This window comes from Oncorhynchus keta, chromosome 34, assembly GCF_023373465.1.
Source record: "Oncorhynchus keta strain PuntledgeMale-10-30-2019 chromosome 34, Oket_V2, whole genome shotgun sequence".
Classification (NCBI taxonomy): Eukaryota; Metazoa; Chordata; class Actinopteri; order Salmoniformes; family Salmonidae; genus Oncorhynchus; species Oncorhynchus keta.
The window spans coordinates 76,368,101-76,393,260 of NC_068454.1; the positions used below are offsets into that span (position 1 = coordinate 76,368,101).

At 45.7% G+C, this 25,160-nt stretch overlaps 2 protein-coding genes and 1 pseudogene across 2 annotated transcripts; all 3 read left to right on the forward strand.

Annotated features, from left to right (window-relative positions):
* Window positions 1-897: 897 nt before the first annotated feature.
* On the forward strand, window positions 898-7,566 carry LOC127915250 (interleukin-11-like). Its single transcript, XM_052494947.1, has 5 exons — window positions 898-1,260; window positions 2,219-2,385; window positions 5,190-5,282; window positions 5,406-5,567; window positions 5,853-7,566. The coding sequence occupies exons 1-5, from the start codon at window positions 1,254-1,256 to the stop codon at window positions 6,036-6,038; spliced, it is 615 nt and encodes a 204-aa protein (XP_052350907.1). The 5' UTR covers window positions 898-1,253; the 3' UTR covers window positions 6,039-7,566.
* A 220-nt stretch (window positions 7,567-7,786) lies between these two features.
* Window positions 7,787-18,764, forward strand: LOC127914904 (zinc finger protein 628-like). Its single transcript, XM_052492669.1, is given in 11 exon segments — window positions 7,787-8,106; window positions 8,551-9,163; window positions 9,476-9,548; window positions 9,699-10,436; window positions 10,467-10,568; window positions 10,765-10,944; window positions 13,338-13,692; window positions 13,877-14,031; window positions 14,395-14,637; window positions 16,889-17,310; window positions 17,312-18,764. Coding segments are annotated over 10 exon segments (4,227 nt in total). The 5' UTR covers window positions 7,787-8,106; window positions 8,551-8,657.
* On the forward strand, window positions 18,713-24,704 carry LOC127915251 (probable N-acetyltransferase 14; annotated as a pseudogene).
* Window positions 24,705-25,160: the final 456 nt, after the last annotated feature.

Below are 25,160 nucleotides of genomic sequence, written 5' to 3' on the forward strand. Positions count from 1 at the left end.
GTGTGTGTGTGTGTGTGTGTGTGTGTGTGTGTGTGTGTGTGTGTGTGTGTGTGTGTGTGTGTGTGTGTGTGTGTGTGTGTGTGTGTACTGTTTTAACCCCATCTTATTCCCCCTCCCTGACACTGTGTTACTGGGCTAGAGTCCTGTCACTGTTTCTATGCAACACTAGGCCCCTTCTGGACAACACCTCTCTCCCGTCCCGTCCCGCTCTGTCTCTCACTCTTTCCTTCACCCTGGAGAGGGAGAGGGAGAGAAAAAAGAAGGGGGGAAAGTGGAAATAACAGGATGATGTCTCAGGAGTGGCTGTCTGTAAAAAAATGAGAGTGGGGGGAGAGGTGTTTTCTCTGTGTATGGACTATGAAGTGGGGAACGTGCCATATGGAGCAGAGTACTACTGTAAAGCCACAGTCAAAAAGCATTTTTAACACTCAGAGAAACACAATAAACAATGAGAGGGAGAGAAAGAGAAAACAAGGTAGATCCACTGTATAAAGGATACAGGACTGGAGATAGACTGATATAAAACTAAACAATGGTCTTTTTAAACTTCTGCAGTGATAGAGAGAGGGGGAAGAGATTTGGAGATGGAAAGATAGAGGTAGATGGACTGATAAATAGGTAGCGGGATGCAACGGAGGAAGTGTAGACTGCTGGAGATAGGGACAGGATGGACGAGAGAAAGTGATACAGACAGAAAAAAAGAAGAAAAAACAACGGAACATTTAGAAAAATTTGCTAAGGGAGACAGACAGCTCTGGCAGGGAGGGGAGGAGGAAAGAGGGAGCGCGTGTGTTTTTATGAATGAATGTCGGTGACTCAGTCGATGTGTCATACAGCCCAGTCTTTATAAAAGGACGTTTAAAACAAGCCTAAACATTTCACTGCGCGAAAATTTGACTTACACACACTCGCATCCCTCCCTAACCATTTGTCTGAGTGTCTGTCTATCGTTACTATCAGTTCATTACTAGAACTAAACTCAAACTTTACTGAACAAAAAGTTTGGAGGCATTGTATTTGATTTCTTTATTGGATAGTTCGCCCTCATTCCTCTACTTTTTCATTCATTCTCTCGTTCTTTTCCTTTTCTACAATCTCTTGCCTCCACTCTTTTCGCGGAGTGTGAAAGCGAGAAGAAACTGGAGCACGTGACAATTTCCGGAGTTCGATTTATTTATAAATTTTCTTACCTTGTTTTTTAAAACTATTTATTTATTGTAAGTCGTGCATTTATTTATTGTACACGAACAAATATGAAATGTAAGTGCCTGATTATTCTTTCAATTGTTTCTGAATTGTCTTATTATTATCATCCTTTCTCTCTAACCTGTCTTGTTTAGTTAAGTCTATGTCTAATATGTTGGCATAATAATATGCTGTCACGATTCTCAGGGTATGATCATTGATTGAGCTATTCCATATTCAAATGCAATTACTGAGCATGCAAATGTTACTTAATTGCAGCTAAGCATTGCATTGCCATGTTCAGTGACCACTGAGTGATCCATTTGTTTCAAGAAGCCTAGACACTGACGTCTTATACCAGCAGGTGGTTAAAGTTTGAACAAGGAGTGATGCTCTCCTGAGTCCTGGCTTGTGCTTCTTGTGGTTCTCCTGTAATTACACAGGCATTTATCATTTCAGCAGCAATTGGGACTTTCTTTACCTTGTATTTGAACTTGAAAGAGAAGGAATGAATGAGCTTACTGTTACAGAACTGTCTTGGTTTAGGCTGTGTAATGCATGTCATCCAACAACTGATGTATACTATTGCAGGTGTGACAATTGTAGGCGTTCATGAAAGTCAATAATTGTGAAGATCAACATAATATTATAGTGTGTGAAGTGTCCTGCATGTAATGATTTAGGTCAAGTGATTTGCATTTAGGACTCTGGTCACATCCAACAACTGATGTGTCGTATTGCAGGTGTAACAATTAGAGGCATTCAGGAAAGTCGATAATTGTGAGTGTTGTTATTGTCAATGATATTATGAGTCATAGGATTGGACGATTTAGATATAATTTCATTTAACCTGTGAAAACATGACTCTGCTGGCTTTGTGCAACTCGGAAGGATTCCACTGCCAAGTCTGGGTTTATGTTTACATTATGGTGCAATATCGTACCCCGAGGTCATTATCATTATATCGACATGACAGCTCTTCTCTGCGGTCATATAAATCTAATAATTGCTTCCGTTTCCTCCCACCCTGCAGTGCTTGTCGACTCCTCCTCCTCTCTGCTGCTCTCGCTGCTATTGGCCCAGCTTCCTTTATTTACGTCTGCCGTCCCCGCCCCCTACCGGAGGCCGAACGTCGTGCACGAACTGGATAGATTGGCCAATCAGACGAAGAATCTGAGACAGATCACAGCAGATCTATTGGTGAGTGGAATGGTACTGTACTCACTTCTGATGTCATGATGGGGAGATTGCTATACTGATCTGGGTACTGTATTGATTGTGTGGTGGTGATCATGGCATGATCGCCACCACACAATCAATACAGTACCCAGATCAGTTACCTGAGGCACATGAAAAGAGACTGGCTGAAGTTTTTGTCCAATAGCTCACCCTTTTTGACCCCTTAATGACTAATATAGTGCCATAGTGATTGCATAGATCAGTCATAAGAAGCCCTGCTCCTTCTGCCTCACTCTCTCTGACTGTGACGCAATACAACTCTGGACAGTTGACTTAGACGTCTTATTCTCCTGGCTACGTTAACCTGCTTGTGTTGTTAGCTGTGTGAGAAGGACAGTCAGGGCAAGCGTCAGTAGACATTTCACTATGTGATGTCAGCCTTAATCCAGACATGACCAACTGGAGGGCCGACTAACTTTGCCTCTCGACACTGATCTCAGGTCAGTTGAGTGTTAATGCTAAGGGTTATGATTGGGGGTAGGTACGCTGGTCCTAGATCTGTGGCTATGGGCATCTTATACCTAGAGTAGAAACACACTCAAAGAGAATAGAAAGTTATTTCTGGAACTGATTAACTCTGTTTATTAGCTGTGAGGAAATGGAATGTGGATTGGCACCTGTTGCTTATCTGGTGCTGTTTCCTGAAGTTGTTCTAATCTCGATGCCCAAGTAAAAGCGGCTGGGGAGTTTGTATTGAAATGGAAATGATTGCTGTGTACGTTTGGCCTACAGATGTGCTGGAAGTGTCCTGTAAGCAATGTGTTTGAACAGGTGAACCAGAACATATCCTTATCTTTGGTTATTCATTCTATTTTTATATGATGTAAATCAGAAACCACATTTGTTTAAGAAACAAAACTGAAAATAGTTACACACTCTAGTCTCTGGCAGGGGGATTGGTCAATAAGTGTGTGTGTGTGTGTGTGTGTGTGTGTGTGTGTGTGTGTGTGTGTGTGTGTGTGTGTGTGTGTGTGTGTGTGTGTGTGTGTGTGTGTGTGTGTGTGTGTGTAGTATCTCTGTATGAGGACACAGTGCTATAGCAATAATGTCGTATGGGGGCCAGATGTAAGGAAGTAGCTTTATCAAAGAAGAGTAAAGTAGCTTTACCAAAGAACTCTGCACAGCAACGGCAATATGCTGCTTTAACAAAATGTTGTGTTTGTTTTTCAAAGACATGAATCATTTATTTTGGTTTCTTTTCTTCTTGTGCAGAGTTCCACTGAACAGGGGTCAAGGCTAGGGGAAAAAAATAGAATTCGATTCAACGGAAAGTCCCCGCAAGAAAGCAATAAAACTGTGTGTGTGTGTGTGTGCATGTCTGTGTAATGTTTCTACATGTCTGTTGTGTGTTTTCGTGTGTGTGTCCATGTGTTGTGTGTGTCAGAGTGTGTGTGTATTGAGGGTGCTGTAAATAGTTGTGTAGGTGTGGTGTTTAGTGTTTGGTTGTCGGTCGCCACAGCAAAGTGACCTGATAAAAATCACAGAGATTTATCACATTCCAGTATTTGCATTCAGAAAGATTGTTGGGGGGGTGCAAGGTTCAGTCGAGTGAGGTCATGATGAAGAGAACGAGAAAGGGAGGATAAGAGAGAATTACAGGCTGAGACTGAGCATATAAAGAGATCAGAGAGAGGTGTATAAGAAGTGGTTACCAGCCTAGCTGTGTGTGTGTGTGTGTGTGTGTGTGTGTGTGTGTGTGTGTGTGTGTGTGTGTGTGTGTGTGTGTGTGTGTGTGTGTGTGTGTGTGTGTGTGTGTGTGTGTGTGTGTGTAACAGGGTGTAAGAGCGAAGGTAGAGAGGAAAGCAGAAGGAGAAATAACCCAAAGAGGGGTAAAAGGGATAAGAGGGGTGGGATTACTTCTGAAAGAAAGACAAAACATTAAGCCACAAACATTAGTGGTCTTTTGTAAAAGACAGAAGCAAGTGAGGGAGTGAGGGAGGGATGAGAGAGAGAGGGAGAGAGATGGGAAAACAACAATAATTGCAGAACATGATGGTAAAGCACAATGAGGACAGAACACCACAATAGCATGAGGAAGCATTAAGTGTACACAACCCATTGTGTACCACCATCCATCATGTTTTCCTAATGCTGTTATGTTTCTCCACTGATTGGTGCTCTGACGCACATGGCATCAGTCACTGTTGTGCTTCACGTCATTCTCATTCATTTACATTCTTACTCATAAATCACTTCTTCACCTGTTTAAGGCAAACAGAGATACAGTAGCAGCCCCCCCTTAGTGGTCACAGATCACTAGGGGGGGGGCTACTGTATCTCTGTGGCCTGCTACTGTATCTCTGTGTGATCTGCCTCCCCCTAGTGGTGGCTGTGAGCAGTGGCGACAGACTAAGGATTGTACACACATTACTACACACAGCAATACGTCATCTCAGACTTTTTAATAGCTGCGACCCTGGAGTTTCCCTGCAGCTCTGTGTTGTCTATCCCACTCAGAGCCCTCTAAGTCACAGCATATGTTGTTCTCCTCCTCTCCCAGTAGAAAACATCCTGTGGTTTCAGGTCACTTGCTCTTATTGTTGACGTTTTCGGGGTTACGATCTGGGTGAACTCTCCCTGACCCGACCACACTTTTCTCAGGGAAAGCTAGGGTCTCTAGTCCTGGCCAGACCAGACAGTCATCTGATCTAGGTGCTGCTGGAGTAATACTTTCCTTATGCTTACGTGACTCTTGTGAGGATGTGCAAATTTGTGAGGATGTATTTGACTGACGTAGCGAGTTGTTTTGTCCATTTTTCTTACAGAAGGAACATGCGTTCGAGACAGACCCAGAACAGCATAGATTTAAGTCCCTGCCACTAATGAACAACAGGGCCAGTGACATCAACTCCCTTGAGGTAAATGTCTTTCACGTTGTGTGTGTCTATGTCTTTCTGCCTTCCAGATGTGTTCTGTCATGTCCCAGACATTGATACTAAATCTCTCTCCCTTTCTTCAACCCCCCCTCTTCTCTCCTCCAGATGAGAACCACTCTCTCTCAGCTCCACGCAGACTTGAAGTCATTTGAGCACCATTTTGCCTGGTTGAGCAGAGCATCAAGGAAACACCACCACCCTGCTCTCCCTAAACTGGGACAGATGATGTCACTCATCAAGTCTCTCACCAGCATGCTAGAGCATCAGGTAACTGCTCTATTCAACACTAATACAGCTGCTTACAGTATGCAGCATAGTACATTTATATCATTTGGATATATTATACATATGAGATTTTATCAGATCGTTCTACTGTTCTTACACTGTGTGATGGTCTAATAATGGTATAGCTCTGCAGTTCTTGCACTCAGTTTCAATCATTATGTTACATTTAGGCCTGTTGCATCACATTTCTTGGATGGGAGGTACATTAGTCTAGCACTTCAGACAGGAAATCTAAACCATCCCTCTTTCTCGCCGTTCTCCTCATAGATGATGAGAGTTGATGCTCAGCGTCTCTCTCCTCCCTCTCCCTCGATGCCGCCTCCTCCCCCCTCCCAGTTTGATGTGTTACAGTCTTCCCAGGAGCTGCTACTACAGTTCAGACTCTTCTGTGATTGGGCCCAACGAGTGTTCTCAGTGCTCAGTACAAAGTCCAAAATGTCTGCAGTACAATGATGATTCCTGAAGTGGTATAGTCTATAGGGAATCCACACTACAACCAATGGGGATTTAATAGCTTCAACCGGCGCTACAAACAATGGTGATTCAAGATAACCACACTACAACCTTGCACTGTTGTCACTGAATGTCCATTCTCATTGTAGCCAATGTGGGAGCTCCATATTCAAACTACAGCCTATGAGGATCCACCATATTCACACTATTACAACCAGTAATGGTCTCCAATATTCACGAACACGTCACTGCCACCCCATCCTCTCTCTTAAATACCTTGTTCCTGACTGTGTTATTTATCTATTTATTTATTTATTTACTTATTTATTTGATGTCATTATTTATTTGATTTTGTAACGTGTCACATATAATTTCTACTTACTTTATTGTTGTGAATTTAATTCCTTGTACCTTGTCAATACTCCTATTTTGTTCTCCCTCTCTCCCCCTTCATCCCTTCCTCCCAAACTAAACAAGGAGACCACACAGTAGCACTTCCTGACTTCTTACAGCCTCGAATGATATGGATTGTATTTTCAACTATTTAACCTGTCTCTCTTTACAAAGAGTAGCCTATTTCCGCCAGTAGATGTAGCAAACATACTTGGCTTGTAGCAAGCATATCTTGGGAGAGCCCACATGTATCTTTCTTACAGTGCTGTTCTTTACCTTGTAGATTTAGGGTTACTCATAGAATCTTCTGAACATGTTAAATGTGCCACCTGTTTGGTTTTGTAAACTGTTAAGAGAATTATGAACCATGCCTCAATCAGGATGTCAACACAACATAGGAGGGTAGATCGTTTTTCCATGGGTTTAGTTGCTATTTACAGTCACTGTGTCCCACATGGAAAAAGAACAGGTGGTATATCTAACACTGTGGTAAAGGTGTATGAGTATGCACTGATCTAGGACCTGATCTAATCTCTTTGCACAAATTTGTTAGGATTAGACTTTTGAGTCAGCTGACCCTTATTCTGTGCCTTGGTACACAATGTTTGAGCGTTTTAGTGACATAAATAAGAATTTAAAAAACACCCCAAGCCTTAAAATACTATGTATTGTGATATTGTGATACTACGGTTCTGCACAGTTGTACAATAATGTAAATTGTTGTATACAATGCAATTGTCTATTATAGTTTTCTATGATATTTAATGTAGAATACTCTGTCAATGCTATCCCTATCGTTTTGTCGCAATATCAATATTATTCTATTCTAGTATTTTGTGACAGTATTTACTATTTATTTAAGTTACTTTGGTGGAACTATTTATTTGCGCTGCAGAGGAGCAAGTCTCCTGTTGTTTTTGTACTTTTATACAGTTTCTATTCATATTTACCATTATCATTGCTTATCATCCATGTTGAAATCATTTTAGTACCATGCGTGAATGCTGTGGAAAACCTTTTGCTTGGGGTCTCCAGCACAGACTGACTGATTGGCCTAAATGTGAAATGTGTGCCTTGAAAAAAAAAAAAGTTAATAAAGAACATGCACAATGACTGAGATGAATGAGATGGGCTTTTCATGTTACTTTGTTATATTTTCAATATTAGGTAGGCCTACACATCATGCGCTCTTTTTTTCTTTCCCTCCCTTATTCATCATCCTCCTGTGTTTCGTCCATCATCACACACTACAGGGCCTTTCCTACATTCTACCAAAAACTGCATTAACCATCAGGCATTGCAACAAGCACAGAGTTCATAAACCTGTTTCCAATTAACCTATAATACGATTTGTTATATTTGGGGTTAACATTAAAACAATGTGTGAATTCAAGTACTAAATCACAAATTAGTACAGTATTATCATATATTTTTAACAGATCTACAGATAAGACTTGACTGTTGAAGCTCTTACCCAATGGTAGTGGTGCATTCGGGGCTAGACCCAGCCTATAGCGATTGTCGTTGTTGGGAGGCGGCAGCGGGTGGGTGACAACTAGCTAGCTAGTTAGTTTGTGCTCAGGTTTATTGTTAAGGTTGTATGGAGTAGCACTGCGATTCTCAATCCCTTTTGACAATATCAACAAAAGCATTAGCCATGAGTTAATGATACTAGGTGAGTAATTGTTGCAATATTACTAACGCACCATTCATATCAAACATTATATAGCGAAGAATGACGCACGGACGAAGGCTTATAGATTCGCAGGCCAGTTGCAGAGGAGGCATTGAAGGCGGCATCTGTAACATTTTCTGCTTATAGTTTACAACATAGGGTAGGTAGCATTTGTTTTTCTGCCTTTTAGCTGGGAGAAACCGACATTTTTCGCACACGCTCATCGGGGACAGACGCGTATAAACAGAAAGACTGCCAGGGAGGAGGGAGGGGTCGGGAGGAGGTGGGATTTAAAGGGATAGGCGGGTCCGCCTTTTGGCCGACTTTATTATTTGTAAATGTTTGAATAATTGTAGATGGAGATCAATAGTTAATGTTGCTTTGGTGTTAGTTCCTGGACCTTGTGTCATTGATCAATACTTTGTGTTTTATTTTATTTCACAGTCCTACTCTTAAGAAAGGAGACCACACACTACATCAGCACAGCTGTTGTTTCCACACACTGAAGAACAGAGTCACGTCAGCTGAAGGAACCTTTCTACCAGCAATGAATGAAACCAGGAAAGAAGAGACACAGCTCCACCAACACTAATACACACACTTACATTAATACCAAACATACAACCTTTTATTCCCTAACCGTGTCTTGTCTCAACATGGCAAACTCAGTGGCCACTCTAGTGGTCCAAGCGGAACTATTACCCCCTCAATCGTCCTCCTCCCTCTCTCCCTTCCCATCGCTGCAGGGGTCAGGAGAAGGGGAGGAGGACAGGGAAAGGGGGGAAGAAGTGGATGGGGAGAAAGGGATGGTGGAGGGGAATGAGGATATAGTGCTAACCAGGGTAGGGGTGCAGATGGTGACGTCATCGGTCCTGGCTGCGCCCCATCTCCAGGAGCACCCTGAGCACCCGTTCCAGTGCCTGGACTGTGGCAAGAGCTTCAAGTGGTCTTCAAGGCTGGCCCACCACCAGCGCAGCCACAACAACGAGAGACCCTACCGCTGTAACCTCTGCCCCAAGGCCTTCAAGGGCTCCTCCGCACTCCTGTACCACCAGAGGTACTGCAGGGAGGGAGACAGAGGGGGACTGGCACAGTGAAAGTTAGCTATAGAAATGCTTGCAGCTTATAACACACATCTCACTTTATGAAGATTATTCTTCTCCTTGTGTCCATCTGTTTAGTTCTGTCACAATAATCCAAATGAGGGAAAGGTGACGTGAACAATATAATGTGAGTCTATTTAGGTCCGTTAGAAACGAGTGGAATAATCAATACAAGCAGGAATTCTTTCTGTAGCCGGTATGATGTCCTGTAGATCCATTGAAGGGTCAGTAGATTGTCTGTTTGCATGTTTGTTTTTTCTGTGCAGGTCTCATTCAGGGGAGAAGCCCTATAAGTGTGATGACTGTGACAAAGCCTTCAAACGTTCCTCTCTGCTCCAGGTGAGAAACACTGGCCAGTAGTGGTTCCCCCATTTTGTGTTAAAACTTTTGTTGAATGTTGAAAAAAAGTTGAATGTTACAGTAGTAAAAGGCTCTTTTCGGGGTTAAGGGACCAGTCACGGACGTCCTCTCTCTTGTGCATGTCTCCAGGTCCATCGTAGTGTCCACACAGGCCTGCGGACCTTTCAGTGCCCCTACTGCCCGCTCACCTTCAAGTGGAGCTCCCACTACCAGTACCACCTGCGCCAGCACACGGGCGAGTGCCCCTACCCCTGCGACAGCTGCCCCAAGGCCTTCAAGAACTCCAGCAGCCTGCGCCGACACAAGAACGTTCACCTGGGTCTGAAACCCTACGTGTGCACCGTGTGTACCAAGGCCTTCACCCAGTCCACCAACCTCAGACAACACATGAGAATCCACACAGGAGAGAGGCCCTACATCTGTGGAGAGTGTGGACGCAGTTTCACACACTCGTCCAATCTGGCCCTGCACCGGAATTCTCAAAGTCACACTGGTGAAGGAAAGAGGGGGGGGACAGGGGGAGACAACATGGGGGATGAGATACAGGAAGTGATAGTGGGGGAGGACATGACATCACAAATGTTGACGGACATGGGCTTTGTGAGCCAGGAGGCCACGGTGGGGTTGGGGGTTGGGGAGGTGTTCCTATCGTCAGGTCACCTCCTGCCCCATCTCACCCTCACCCCCACCCAGGGGGCCGTGTGCACATCCAGGGCCATCGGGACAGAAGTGCACATGAGCACGGAGTCGGGCGCCAGCGTGCTGCTGTACAGCTGTGGCAGCTGTAGTCAGACATTCAGCACACGGACAGAGCTAGAGGACCACCAGGACATGCACCTGGGCCCTGGGGAGGAGGGGGGCAGCGGGGTTGGGGAGGGGGGAGAGGGAGGGGTGGGGCATCTGCTGGCTGACTTTGAGGAGGTGGTGGAGACGACGGCAGCAGAGAACGGACACACTACTGCTGAACTACTGGGACTGACTGGGGGAGTGGACGGAGGGGTGAGTCGTTGGACTCTGTCTCAGCCTGGGGAGGTTACCCCTAAGGCTCTGTTTTAGGGTCACACCAGATTCATCCATTCATGATCAATATTTGGTTTCTTACTCTACCCTCTAGGTCAATATCAGCTAATATGACTGCCGTGATGTTGATGTTGTAGTGCAATGACTGGCCTAATAGTGTTTTGTCCCATGTCAGAATATGGGGACTACCCAGGCCCAGTTTGACCTGCTGCAGAGCTTCACAGTGGGGGCTCAGATCCCCACAGACAGCGTGGAGACAGGGGGTAACACCACAGGTCCAGGGATGGGCACAGAGTGCGCCTACTGTGGGAAGAGCTTCAAGACCAGCGGAGGGCTCAACAGACACCTGGCACAGGTACCAATCAGCTGAGCAAATCAAATCCAATTTTATTTGTCACATACACATGGTTAGCAGATGTTAATGCGAGTGTAGCGAAATGCTTGTGCTTCTAGTTCCGACAATGCAGTAATAACCAACGACTAATCTAACCTAACAATTCCACAACTACTACCTTATACACACAAGTGTAAAGGGATGAAGAATATGTACATAAAGATATATGAATGAGTGATGGTACAGAACGGCATAGGCAAGATGCAGTAGATGGTATCGAGTACAGTATATACATATGAGATGAGTAATGTAGGGTATGTAAACAAAGTGGCATAGTTTAAAGTGGCTAGTGATACATGTATTACATAAAGATGCAGTAGATGGTATCGAGTACAGTATATACATATGAGATGAGTAATGTAGGGTATGTAAACATTATATTAAGTGGCATTGCTGAAGTGGCTAGTGATACATTTTTTTTACCCCATCAATTTCCATTATTAAAGTGGCTGGAGTTGAGTCAGTATGTTGGCAGCAGCCACTCAATGTTAGTGGAAAACTGAATTTCTTCAGCCTCCTGAGATTGAAGAGGCGCTGCTGCGCCTTCTTCACCACGCTGTCTCTGTGGGTGCACCAATTCAGTTTGTCTGTGATGTGTACGCCCAGGAACTTAAAACCTCTCCACTACTGTCCCGTCGATGTGGATAGGGGGATGCTCCCTCTGCTGACCACAATTATCTCCTTTGTTTTGTTGACTTTGAGTGTGAGGTTATTTTCCTGACACCACACTCCGAGGGCCTTCACCTCCTCCCTGTAGGCCGTCTCGTCGTTGTTGGTAATCAAGCCTACCACTGTAGTGTCGTCCTCAAACTTGATAATTGAGTTGGAGGCGTGCATGGCCACGCAGTCATGGGTGAACAGTGAGTACAGGAGAGGGCTCAGAAATCACCCTTGTGGGGCCCCAGTGTTGAGGATCAGCGGGGTGGAGATGTTGTTACCTACCCTCACCACCTGGGGGCGGCCCGTCAGGAAGTCCAGTACCCAGTTGCACGGGGCGGGGTTGAGACCCAGGGTCTTGAGCTTGATGACGAGTTTGGAGGATACTATGATGTTATATGCTGAGCTGTAGTCGATGAACAGCATTCTCACATAGGTATTCCTCTCGTCCAGATGGGTTAGGGCAGTGTGCAGTGTGGTTGCGATTGTGTCGTCTGTGGACCTATTGGGGCGGTAAGCAAATTGGAGTGGGTCTAGGGTGTCAGGTAGGGTGGAGGTGATATGGTCCTTGACTAGTCTCTCAAAGCACTTCATGATGACGGAAGTGAGTGCTACGGGGCGGTAGTCGTTTAGCTCCGTTACCTTAGCTTTCTTGGGAACAGGAACAATGGTGGCCCTCTTGAAGCATGTGGGGACAGCAGACTGGGATAAGGATTGATTGAATATGTCCGTAAACACACCAGCCAGCTAGTCTGCGCATGCTCTGAGGGTGCGGCTGGGGATGCCGTCTGGGCCTGCAGCCTTGCGAGGGTTGACACGTTTAAATGTTTTGCTCACGTCGGCTGCAGTGTAGGAGAGTCCGCAGGTTTTGGTAGCGGGCCGTGTCAGTGGCACTGTAGTGTCGTCAAAGCGAGCAAAAAAGTTATTTAGTCTGTCTGGGAGCAAGACATCCTGGTCCGTGACGGGGCTGGTTTTCTTTTTGTAATCCTTGATTGACTGTAGACCCTGCCACATACCTCTTGTGTCTGAGCCATTGAATTGCGACTCTACTTTGTCTCTATACTGATGCTTAGCTTGTTTGATTGCCTTGCGGAGGGAATAGCTACACTGTTTGTATTCGGTCATGTTTCCTGTCACCTTGCCCTGGTTCAAACCATTGGTTTGCGCTTTCAGTTTCGCGCGAATGCTGCCATCAATCCACGGTTTCTGGTTTGGGAATGTTTTAATCGTTGCTGTGGGTATAACATCGTCAATGCATTTTCTAATGAACTCGCTCACCGAATCAGCTGGTGGGCTGCACATCCTCACTACTATGTCATAAGGTCTCTGTCCTGGATGCCAGTCTGTTTCTACTTCGTCTAACTTGGGCCTAGATTCCATCAGTTAAGCATTAACCTGCGATAACCGACAATAGCATAGCGTATCATTGGTTTTGTTTGAGAGCTGTCATATCCACATGCAGCTCCCGGGCGGTATGCCTTTCGCAGACCGTTCCATTGGATGCATTAGTAGAAAGTCCCTCCAGCTGTATTACAAGTTGGAACTCTGGAATGTGTGATGTAATCTACACTTTGATTAGTCTGAACTGATCTCCTCCTTGGTGTCTGTAAAGCTGACGTTATCTGATCTATAAATAGTCTGTTTTGATGACCCTCTCTCTTCCCAAATCTTCTTCTCTCCCTCTGCTCCCTCTCCAGGTCCACTCCCTCTCTCCCTCTCAGTCTCGCTCCCAGTTCAGCTGCTCTGCATGCGACCGCTCCTTCACCCTCCTCTCTTCCCTGCTCACCCACCAGCACTCCCACACCCCTGAGCAGCGCCTCCTGGCCGAGGCTGAGGCGGAGATCGTCTGCCCCGCGTCCCTGTCCCTTTCCCTGCCCCTGCCCTCCTCCCCCAGCCAGGGGGACCAGCACCAGGACACCCAGGGGGACATCCACGTCCGCCTGATGGCTGTGACCGAAGAGGGGGACAGGGAGGTGGTGAAGGCATCCAGCAGAGCAGTGGTCAAAGGCCAGAGGAGAGGAGCAGCTAGTAAGACCGCTGGGGGGAACAATGGTGAGTTAGTCTTTTTCTTTTGGCATTTTGATAGAAAATACCTTTAAAATGAGATACCTTGACAGTAGCCGAACCAACTGCTGCTCATGAAATGACCTGTAGAATTGATGTGTGGGGAAAAAGAAGTCTATATAACATTATTTTGTACATTCTCCCTCTGCTCGTCCCTGTGGGTACGGTACAGAGAGGCCGTACCGTTGCTCTGAGTGTGGGAAGGCCTTCAAGGGCTCATCAGGTCTGAGGTACCACATGAGGGACCACACAGGAGAGAGACCCTACCGCTGCACAGAGTGTGGCAAGAGCTTCAAGAGGTCCTCACTGCTCTCCATACACCAGAGGGTAAGACGCATCCGTCCATTTCTATCTCACTAAGGCTGCGTTTAGACAGGCAGCCCAATTCTGATCTTCTTTTCACTAATTAGTCTTTTGACCAATCAGATCAACCTTCAAACATATCTGATATGAAAAGATCTGATGTGATTGGTCAAAAGACCAATTAGTGAGAAAAAAATAATTGGGAGCCTGTCTGAACGCAGCTTATAGCATTTGTCACAATGTGCAGGACAGCGGCACTGCTGCATTATAGCACTTTATGACCTGCTTTTCTTGTTCAACCTTTTGAATGTACCTGTACTATCAGAAGAATCCAGGCCGTATTCAGTTATTTTCTGACTGATCCCCCCCTCCCTCCCTCCTCTCCAGGTGCATACAGGTGTGCGAGCGTTCCAGTGCCCCTACTGCCAGCTCACCTTCAAGTGGAGCTCCCACTACCAGTACCACCTGCGCCAGCACACGGGCGAGCGGCCCTACGTGTGTCAGGAGTGTGGCAAGTCCTTCAAAAACAGCAGCTGTCTGAGGAGACACAGTCAGCTCCACTCTGGCCTGCGCCCTCACATCTGTCCCATCTGCTCCAAGTCCTTCTCACAGACCTCCAACCTCAAACAGGTCAGCACAGATAGCTCTGCTATGGCCGTTGCTAGGATTCTTATGATAATGTGTACAGTTGCTCCATCTCTCTCTCTCTATATATATACAGTGGGGCAAAAAAGTATTTAGTCAGCCACCAATTGTGCAAGTTCTCCCACTTAAAAAGATGAGAGAGGCCTGTAATTTTCATCATAGGTACACTTCAACTATGACAGACAAAATGAGAAAAAAAATCCAGAAAATCACATTGTAGGATTTATTTATCAATTTATTTGCAAATTATGGTGGAATCCTTGGGAGCAATTTCCAAACGCCTGAAGGTACCACGTTCATCTGTACAAACAATAGTAAGCAAGTATAAACACCATGGGACCATGCAGCCGTCATACTGCTCAGGAAGGAGACGTATTCTGTCTCCTAGAGATGAACATACTTTGGTGTGAAAAGTGCAAATCAATCCTAGAACAACAGCAAAGGACATTGTGAAGATGCTGGAGGAAACAGGTACAAAAGTATCTATATCCACAGTAAAACGAGTCCTATATTGACCTAACCTGAAAGGCCGCTAAGCAAGGAAGAAGCCAGAAATAGAACTGTTTAGACCATTGTTATGTTTGGAGGAAAAAGGGGGAGGCTTGCAAGCCAAAGAACACAATCTCAACCGTGAAGTACGGGGGTGGCAGCATCATGTTGTGGGGGTGCTTTGCTGCAGGAGGGACTGGTGCACTTCACAAAATAGATGGCATCATGAGGAAGGAAAATGATGTGGATATATTGAAGCAACATCTCAAGACATCAGTCAGGAACTTAAAGCTTGGTCGCAAATGGGCTTGGTCTTCCAAATGGACAATGACCCCAAGCATACTTCCAAAATTGTGGCAAAATGGTTTAAGGACAACAAAGCCAATGTATTGGAGTGGCCATCACAAAGCCCTGACCTCAATCCTATAGAAAAGTTGTGGGCAGAACTGTTTTATTTTTATTTTTATTTCACCTTTATTTAACCAGGTAGGCTAGTTGAGAACAAGTTCTCATTTGCAACTGCGACCTGGCCAAGATAAAGCATAGCAGTGTGAACAGACAACACAGAGTTACACATGGAGTAAACAATTAGCAAGTCAATAACACAGTAGAAAAAAATGGGCAGTCTATATACAATGTGTGCAAAAGGCATGAGGAGGTAGGCGAATAATACAATTTTGCAGATTAACACTGGAGTGATAAATGATCAGATGGGCATGTACAGGTAGAGATATTGGTGTGCAAAAGAGCAGAAAAGTAAATAAATAAAAACAGTATAAAAACAGTATGGGAATGAGGTAGGTGAAAAAGGGTGAGCTATTTACCTATAGACTATGTACAGCTGCAGCGATCGGTTAGCTGCTCGGATAGCTGATGTTTGAAGTTGGTGAGGGAGATAAAAGTCTCCCTCACTGTAAAAGCGTGTGCGAGCAAAGAGGACTACAAACCTGACTGTTACACCAGCTCTGTCAGGAGGAATGGGCCAAAATTCACCCAACTTATTGTGGGAAGTTTGTGGAAGGCTACCTGAAACGTTTGACCCAAGTTAAACAATTTAAAGGCAATGCTACCAAATACTAATTGAGTGTATGTAAACTTCTGACCCACTGGGAATGTGATGAAAGAAATAAAAGCTGAAATAAATAATTCTCTACTATTATTCTGACATTTCACATTCTAAAAATAAGGAGGTGATCGTAACTGACCTAAGACAGGAAATTTTTCCCAGGGTTAAATGTCAGGAATTGTGAAAAACTTAGTTTAAATGTATTTGGCTAAGGTGTATGTAAACTTCCAACTTTAACTGTATGTAAAGGTGATATTTCAATTATACATTTGCACACGGTATTGTGTGGAGATTGATAATGTGGAAAAAACAATTGAATCCATTTTAGAACAAAATGTGTAAAATGTCAAGCGGTCTGAATACTTTCCGAATGGACTGTAATCACCCTGTCACAAACACTTTCTCCTCTCCCTTTATCTTTCAATTCAATTCAATTCAATTCAAGGGCTTTATTGGCATGGGAAACATGTGTTAACATTGCCAAAGCAAGTGAGGTAGACAACATACAAAGTGAATATATAAAGTGAAAAACAACAAAAATTAACAGTAAACATTACACATACAACAGTTTCAAAACAGTAAAGACATTACAAATGTCATATTATATATATATATATATATATACACAATGTACAAATAAATCTTTCTCTCATCCTCCCTACCCTCCTCTCTCTCCATCAGCACGAACGCACCCACTCAGGCGAGCGGCCCTTCCAGTGTGCCCAGTGTCACAAGAGCTTCACCCACTCCTCCAATCTCCAGCTCCACCTGAGAACCCACTCCTCCAGGAAGGACTACAAGTGTCCCTTCTGTGGGAAGGAGTTTGTCATGCAGTCTTACTTGCAGAGGCACATGAGGACCCATGGGAACGGGGCTGTGGCTGGGGACGCTGGGGTGGGGGGGAAGGAGGGAGGCAGGGCAGGTAAAGGGGGTGGAGGGGTGACAACCACCACCACCACCTTACTAAACCCCATCACCCTAGAGACCACAGGGAACTCTGGGTCTCTGATCGTGTCTCAGCCTGCGCTGGACATTCCCCCCAACACCTCCCAGAACTACTTCATGATCCAGACAGCAAATGGGCTTCAGCTCATCCCCCTGTCTGCCCCCGCCCCCTCCTCCCCCTCCGCCTCCCCCCCAGACACAGTACATCCTCCTACAATGCCCCTCCACCAATGGGAGCCAGCCCAGCCTGATTCTCGTCCCCACCACAGCGACTAATCCCCAGCCCACCCTGGAGCCCCAGGGCCTCCCATTGGTCCAGACAGTTCTAAACCCTGCCCAAACCCAGATGCAACATTTCCAGACCATATCCCAGCAACAACAGCAGCCCAGGTTTATCATCACCACCACCAACAACAATGTAAACAACCCTCCCATTGCTAAGACAACAACTCCCTCCCTGAACTCAATGCTGAACAAGCCCATTTTAGGGAAAAGTACCCGGACAGCCAGGTCCAGGAGAGGACGGAAACCCAAAGCCGCTGTAGGTCGGCATACTACCTCCTTGGTTGCTACGACAACCACCTCTGTCACAATGACAACAGCCCCCGTCAGTCAGTCGGGGGATGTAATAGCTGTGTCTAGCTGTAATGTAACTAGTGTCACTCCAGCTACTGTTACTGCTGCCAACACTATGACATCAACATTGCCATCGTCTTTACCCGCCAAGTCACAAAGTCCTTTCTCACCACCAACAGCCTCTGTCTCTGTTTCTACCCCCTCCTCCTCTACCTCTGTCACTGTTACCTCAGGACCCCTAAAGGTTGCCACAGTTAACTCAGTTACCACGGTTACCCCGTCCTCCCTGCCGTCTGACCCTGTGGCCTGGGTTGGGGAACGCCAAACCGCCCCAGAGTTGGGCAAGTCCACTGAGCAGGACATGAGAGGGGAACAGTATGTCCTCTGCTTCCAGAAAGAAGGGAGGAAGGAGGAAGAGGTGAAGATAGGAGGAGAGGGAGGAGGGTCCTACGTGTTGCAGTTTGAAGGGGAGGGGTCTGGGGAGGGGGGGCAAGGAGGAATGGGCAGAGAGGGGGATGGGGAGTCATACGTGCTGCGCTTTCAGACTGAGGGCGAGAGAGAAAGAGAGAGAGAAGGACAAAGAAAGGAAGGGAAGGAGAAAGGAGGCCTGGTGTCACTGAACCTGCTACAGGAATGGGGAGGAGTGAGGGAAGGAGAAAGACGAGTAGGGGAGGATGGTGGCGAGGGAGAGTCCTTTGTGCTTCACTTCCAAACAGAGCCGCAGAGCGAAGAACGGACCACTTCTGACCGTGGCTATCCAGAAGGCCTCAGCAACAGCCTGGAACTTTCCTGCCCGCCTCCCCAGGCCTTAATGCCTCTGAATGGGCAGGAGGTGGTGTTTGAGCTGGGGGATGAGAACAAGATGGTGGGCCAGGGGTCTGGAGAGAGTGTGCAGATGATAGCCCTGATCCAAGGCGAAGGGGGTGGGGAGGGAGAAGGGGGCAGTTACAGCGGGGCAGGGGGCAATAGGGGAGGGCAGGGGGCCAATGGAGGGCATCTTTCAGCTGGAGGGAGGAGAGGGGATCGTCATAATTGAGGTTAGCACCAGCAGTCTAAGAGAAGGGGGGATGGACAGAGGGGAAGGAGGAGTAACTGTAGAGAGGAGTGAAGCAAAAGGAGGGAGTGGAATAACTGAGAGGCCTGAAAAAGACAGGAACTCAGCGGAATGCATTGAAATAGAGACTGGAGCGAATGAAGGAGAAAACACAGCTATGAATGGCCCTACACCTAACTCTCAGTTCTCTTAAACCTAAACCAAACAACCACTGTCAGGAAATGTGTGTGAAGGCGTGTGCATGTGTGTGCACACATGAATGTACATATGCGTGTGCGCAATGTGTGAGTGTGTTTTTGATGTGGAGGCCTTGTCCAGCTACTGAACTAAAGGAGAGTATGGTCGTTCAGAAAGAGACTATAGAAAGTACTGTAGGAAACAATACCAAGGTGCCAGAAACAGGAAGAGTTACATTCACTGACTGTTAATGAAGAGGGACCTCAACAAATGACTGAGTTTCAATTAAACTGTCATGTTGACAGTGTTGATATAAAACACCTAAGAGTTTTGGCTCGGTTTCACTATAAATATTCATACTAGGAAATAGTCATTATTAATAAAGTTGTTACTATTTTTTAATGAATGTTGATTAATTCACCTTTCTTATTTCGTAAATATAAATATGTCCCTTTATCTAAAGAGGAAGAGGATCTGCTCAGAATAACGGACAATCCCAGTTTATTATGGGAAATAGCGGTTCTCCACGAGTGCGACTGACCACGTTCACGTAGCAGGTTCGTCAATTTTCTGCGGCCCAGGTACTCGCTGTGAAAATGTCGTAGAGACCGCGTTCATGACAGTAAATGTTATCGTTAAACTACGTAACACTACATTTGCAATAGGTGGCCATGGTGGCCACGCAAGTATTGCGAGTCCTTCAATCAGACATAAGAAAAATCGTTTTGAAGGAATAAATACACAGCGAATATATAAATCCGTTTCCCTGCATTCGGCGCTGGTCCAACGCTGCACGTTTGAAAGGTAGGCGAGGTAGGTTCGACCGGGATGAACGAGAAGATTCGACGTTTATTTAGACATTACGCATGAATAACCCTTCACTCATCAACGTGTCAACAGGCTCAAAATATATGATTTGCCTTTTAATTTTCATATTATTGATTTGCGAACTCCATTTTATTGTACATAGAAGACCAACAGTGGTCTAAAGGAGTCTCTTGGCCCGTTGTTTGTTGTTGATACGCCTTGTAGAAGCAGTGTGGCCATGCAATAGACATCCTTTCCCGACCCCCTCAAATAATCCCCCGTTATTTAGCTTGATTTTGGGAGGAAACGCAACTGCACTCACAACTGACACATTGTGCCAACCTGTGCCAGTGTGATGCATCGGTTGTTACATTGTAGTAACAAACGTGCTGTTACTTTGTTGCACAATGCAGCCACCTACTGTATGTATCCTGGCATACATAGTCTCTGATAGAGGGATATCATAGGGCTCTGCCCTCATACTATAATGTCATGTGTTTTCATTGTGTATCTGTCAAATGAAGGCAGTCAATTCAGGAAATAAACAAAAATTACAATCCAATAATTGAAAAAAGGGCATTTCTTTTCAATGACTTCTCAATAAACTGAAAAGTAGAAGCAATTTATTTCAAAATTGAGACCAACCTGGGTATCTATGTAGGCTACATATACAGTGTTACAGGGATGGATTGCTTTCCTTCTGAGTCATGGCCTCAAACCCCAAATAGCCTGGATCAAATATAACCCACCACATTCCCATCATCTTGAATACGATTTTATACCATTTAGCTACTATGGTAACCAGAATGTAAATACTCCGCTGTATATTGTCATTGTAGTGTTGTATGTCATCAAATATGCAAAATTCAACCACATAGTGTATCTGTACAAAGCAATGTGTTATGTGACCATGAGATTTTCTATATTTGCAGACCGGTGTGTGTTGCTGTATGAGGTGTGTGTGAGTGAGGGTGTGTGTGTTGCTGTATGAGGTGTATGTGAGTGAGGGTGTGTGTGTGTTGCTGTATGAAGTGTGCGTGAGTGAGGGTGTGTGTGTGTTGCTGTATGAGGTGTGCGTGAGTGAGGGTGTGTGTGTGTTGCTGTATGAGGTGTACGTGAGTGAGGGTGTGTGTGTGTTGCTGTATGAGGTGTGCGTGAGTGAGGGTGTGTGTGTGTTGCTGTATGAGGTGTGCGTGAGTGAGGGTGTGTGTGTGTTGCTGTATGAGGTGTACGTGAGTGAGGGTGTGTGTGTGTGTGTGTTGCTGTATGAGGTGTACGTGAGTGAGGGTGTGTGTGTGTTGCTGTATGAGGTGTACGTGAGTGAGGGTGTGTGTGTGTGTTGCTGTATGAGGTGTACGTGAGTGAGGGTGTGTGTGTGTTGCTGTATGAGGTGTGCGTGAGTGAGGGTGTGTGTGTGTTGCTGTATGAGGTGTACGTGAGTGAGGGTGTGTGTGTTGCTGTATGAGGTGTACGTGAGTGAGGGTGTGTGTGTGTTGCTGTATGAGGTGTGCGTGAGTGAGGGTGTGTGTGTGTGTTGCTGTATGAGGTGTGCGTGAGTCAGGGTGTGTGTGTTGCTGTGTGAGGTGTACGTGAGTGAGGGTGTGTGTGTTGCTGTGTGAGGTGTGTGTGTGTGTGTGTGTGAAGTCCAGACATGGTAAAGCTGGAGCTAGATCAGGTGGTAATGAGGAGGATGAGGGAGGATGACATCGAGACTGTCAAAGCTATCATCAAGGTGTGTGTTTTATCCTCAAAGTTATGCACACACACACACATACACACTTCAAGCCTGAGTTATGCTCTGTCTCTACACTCTCAGCTGCTCTAGAACCTTTTTTTGTAAGAGTACTTTTTCAGGTTACCACTCAAACTCACCTTTCTCTCTCTGGCCCCATCCCTTACGACCTCTCTCTCTCTCTCTCCCTCTCTCTCTCTTGATCTCTCTCTCTCTCTCTCTCTCTGTCTCTCTCTTGATCTTTCTCCTCCCCTCTCTCTCTCTCTCTCTCTCTCTCTCTCTCTCTCTCTCACTCTCGATCTTTCTCCACCCCTCTCTCTCCTCTCTCTCTTGCTCTTTCTTCCCCCTCTCCCTCTCTTTGCCCCTCCCTCTCTTTCTCTCTGTAGGAGAGTTGTCAGGGAACAGAAAACCGTCTGCTCCTCCACATCCTTACTCGTCCTGTCTGCCTCCTACTCCTGGCCACTTGCCACTGTCTCTTCTGTCCTCCGCTGCTTCCTTCATCCTGGCCCTCATCATCCCTGTCTTCCTGCTCATCATCTACCTCAAGTTCACCATGCCACGCTCCACCGGAGTGCTGGGCACCAGCCGGCCCTACTGGGACTATGTGGGGAGCAGTTACCGAGGGGCGCAGGACGAGACCCTTCCCAACCCCTATAGCAGGATCAGTGGGAAACCCCCACCGGCTAAAGTAGGTTTCCTTTTCTTTGACTTTAGGTACTGTATGTTGTGGATGTTACATGCATTGCTCAGTTTTACTATGGTGTTTTGGTGATTTGGACTTTTTGTGCTTTGAGCTGAGTTGCTGCACAAATAAAGTTGATTATTATCTGTCATTAAAGGGCAAGGCCAGACGGAGGACCAAACCCAAGGCAGAGGACAAGGACAAAGCCTTGTCTCCTGAGATCGTAGAAGTGGAGAGGGAGAAGGCAGCAGTGCAGGTGTGGGTGGTGGACTGTGAGGGGGAGATTGTGGGCTGTGTGTCCAGGGAGGGTGACTCGTCTGGGGATGAGGAGGTTCTGCAGGGTGGTGGTGGGCTGCTGGTACTGCTGGGAGGGCCTCGGCAGACTGCTGGTTCAGAGTCTGGAGCAGAGGGAGAGGCAGACAGGGGCCAGGAGGGTCTACGCCCACGTCCCCTACCCCTCTGCAGTAGGAGACGCCTTCTTCAGGAAGCTGGGCTACAGGCTGCAGGGGGAGGTGGGCTACGATGGGGAGGAAAAAGAGGAGGATGAAGAGCAGCCAGAGAGGACATTTCTGGGCTTCCATGTCACCAAGGTGTTTGTCAAAGACCTCAAGTGATGGAGGAGAAAAATGAAGGCAATGTGGAAAATAAGACAAAGAAGATATACCAAAGGGAAATAGAGAGAGGAGGAGCGATGCTATAGGGAAATAGAGAGAGGAAGAGGAGAGATACTATAGGGAAATAGAGAGAGGAAGAGGAGAGATACTATAGGGAAATAGAGAGAGGAGGAGCGATACTATAGGGAAATAGAGAGAGGAAGAGGAGAGATACTATAGGGAAATAGAGAGAGGAAGAGGAGAGATACTATAGGGAAATAGAGAGAGGAGGAGCGATGCTATAGGGAAATAGAGAGAGGAAGAGGAGAGATACTATAGGGAAATAGAGAGAGGAAGAGGAGAGATACTATAGGGAAATAGAGAGAGGAGGAGCGATACTATAGGGAAATAGAGAGAGGAAGAGGAGAGATACTATAGGGAAATAGAGAGAGGAAGAGGAGAGATACTATAGGGAAATAGAGAGAGGAAGAGGAGAGATACTATAGGGAAATAGAGAGGAGGAGCGATACTATAGGGAAATAGGAAGAGGAGAGATACTATAGGGAAATAGAGAGAGGAGGATAGATACTATAGGGAAATAGAGAGAGGAAGAGGAGAGATACTATAGGGAAATAGAGAGAGGAGGAGCGATACTATAGGGAAATAGAGAGAGGAAGAGGAGAGATACTATAGGAAAATAGAGAGAGGAGGATAGATACTATAGGGAAATAGAGAGAGGAGGATAGATACTATAGGGAAATAGAGAGAGGAGGAGGAGAGATACTATAGGGAAGTAGAGAGAGGAGGAGGAGAGATACTATAGGGAAATAGAGAGAGGAAGAGGAGAGATACTATAGGGAAATAGAGAGAGGAGGAGCGATACTATAGGGAAATAGAGAGAGGAGGAGAGATACTATAGGGAAGTAGAGAGAGGAGGAGGAGAGATACTATAGGGAAATAGAGAGAGGAGGATAGATACTATAGGGAAATAGAGAGAGGAGGATAGATACTATAGGGAAATAGAGAGAGGAGGAGGAGAGATACTATAGGGAAATAGAGAGAGGAGGAGGAGAGATAATATTGGGAAATAGAGAGAAGAGGAGGAGAGATACTATAGGGAAATAGAGAGAAGAGGAGGAGGAGAGATATTATAGGGAAGTAGAGAGAGGAAGAGGAGAGATACTATAGGGAAATAGAGAGAGGAGGAGGAGAGATACTATAGGGAAATAGAGAGAGGAGGAGGAGAGATACTATAGGGAAATAGAGAGAGGAAGAGGAGAGATACTATAGGGAAATAGAGAGAGGAGGAGGAGAGATACTATAGGGAAGTAGAGAGAGGAGGATAGATACTATAGGGAAATAGAGAGAGGAAGAGGAGAGATACTATAGGAAAATAGAGAGAGGAGGAGGAGAGATACTATAGGGAAATAGAGAGAAGAGGAGGAGGAGAGATACTATAGGGAAATAGAGAGAGGAGGAGGAGAGATACTATAGGGAAATAGAGAGAGGAGGAGGAGAGATACTATAGGGAAATAGAGAGAGGAAGAGGAGAGATACTATAGGGAAATAGAGAGAGGAGGAGGAGAGATACTATAGGGAAGTAGAGAGAGGAGGATAGATACTATAGGGAAATAGAGAGAGGAAGAGGAGAGATACTATAGGAAAATAGAGAGAGGAGGAGGAGAGATACTATAGGGAAATAGAGAGAAGAGGAGGAGGAGAGATATTATAGGGAAGTAGAGAGAGGAAGAGGAGAGATACTATAGGGAAATAGAGAGAGGAAGAGGAGAGATACTATAGGGAAATAGAGAGAGGAAGAGGAGAGATACTATAGGGAAATAGAGAGAGGAAGAGGAGAGATACTATAGGGAAATAGAGAGAGGAGGAGGAGAGATACTATAGGGAAATAGGGAGAGGAAGAGGAGAGATACTATAGGGAAATAGAGGAGAGGAAGAGGAGAGATACTATAGGAAATAGAGAGGAGGAGGAGGGAAATAGAGAGGAAGAGGAGAGATACTATAGGGAGGAGAGGAAGAGGAGAGATACTATAGGGAAATAGGAAGAGGAGAGATACTATAGGGAAATAGAGAGGAAGAGGAGAGATACTATAGGGAAATAGAGAGAGGAAGAGGAGAGATACTATAGGGAAATAGAGAGAGGAGGAGGAGAGATACTATAGGGAAATAGGGAGAGGAAGAGGAGAGATACTATAGGGAAATAGAGAGAGGAAGAGGAGAGATACTATAGGGAAATAAAGAGGAGGAGGAGGAGGAGGGATACTATAGGGAAATAAAGAGGAGGAGGTGGAGGATACATACTATAGGGAAATAGAGAGGAGGAGGAGGTGGGATACTATAGGGAAATAGAGAGAGGAAGAGGAGAGATA

What these genes read in the sequence shown, in the direction of transcription:
- LOC127915250 (XM_052494947.1), top strand. An exon ending in GTGACATCAACTCCCTTGAG is followed by an intron (nt 5,283 to 5,405) that starts GTAAATGTCTTT and finishes TCTCTCCTCCAG; the next exon opens with ATGAGAACCACTCTCTCTCA. An exon ending in CCAGCATGCTAGAGCATCAG is followed by an intron (nt 5,568 to 5,852) that starts GTAACTGCTCTA and finishes TTCTCCTCATAG; the next exon opens with ATGATGAGAGTTGATGCTCA.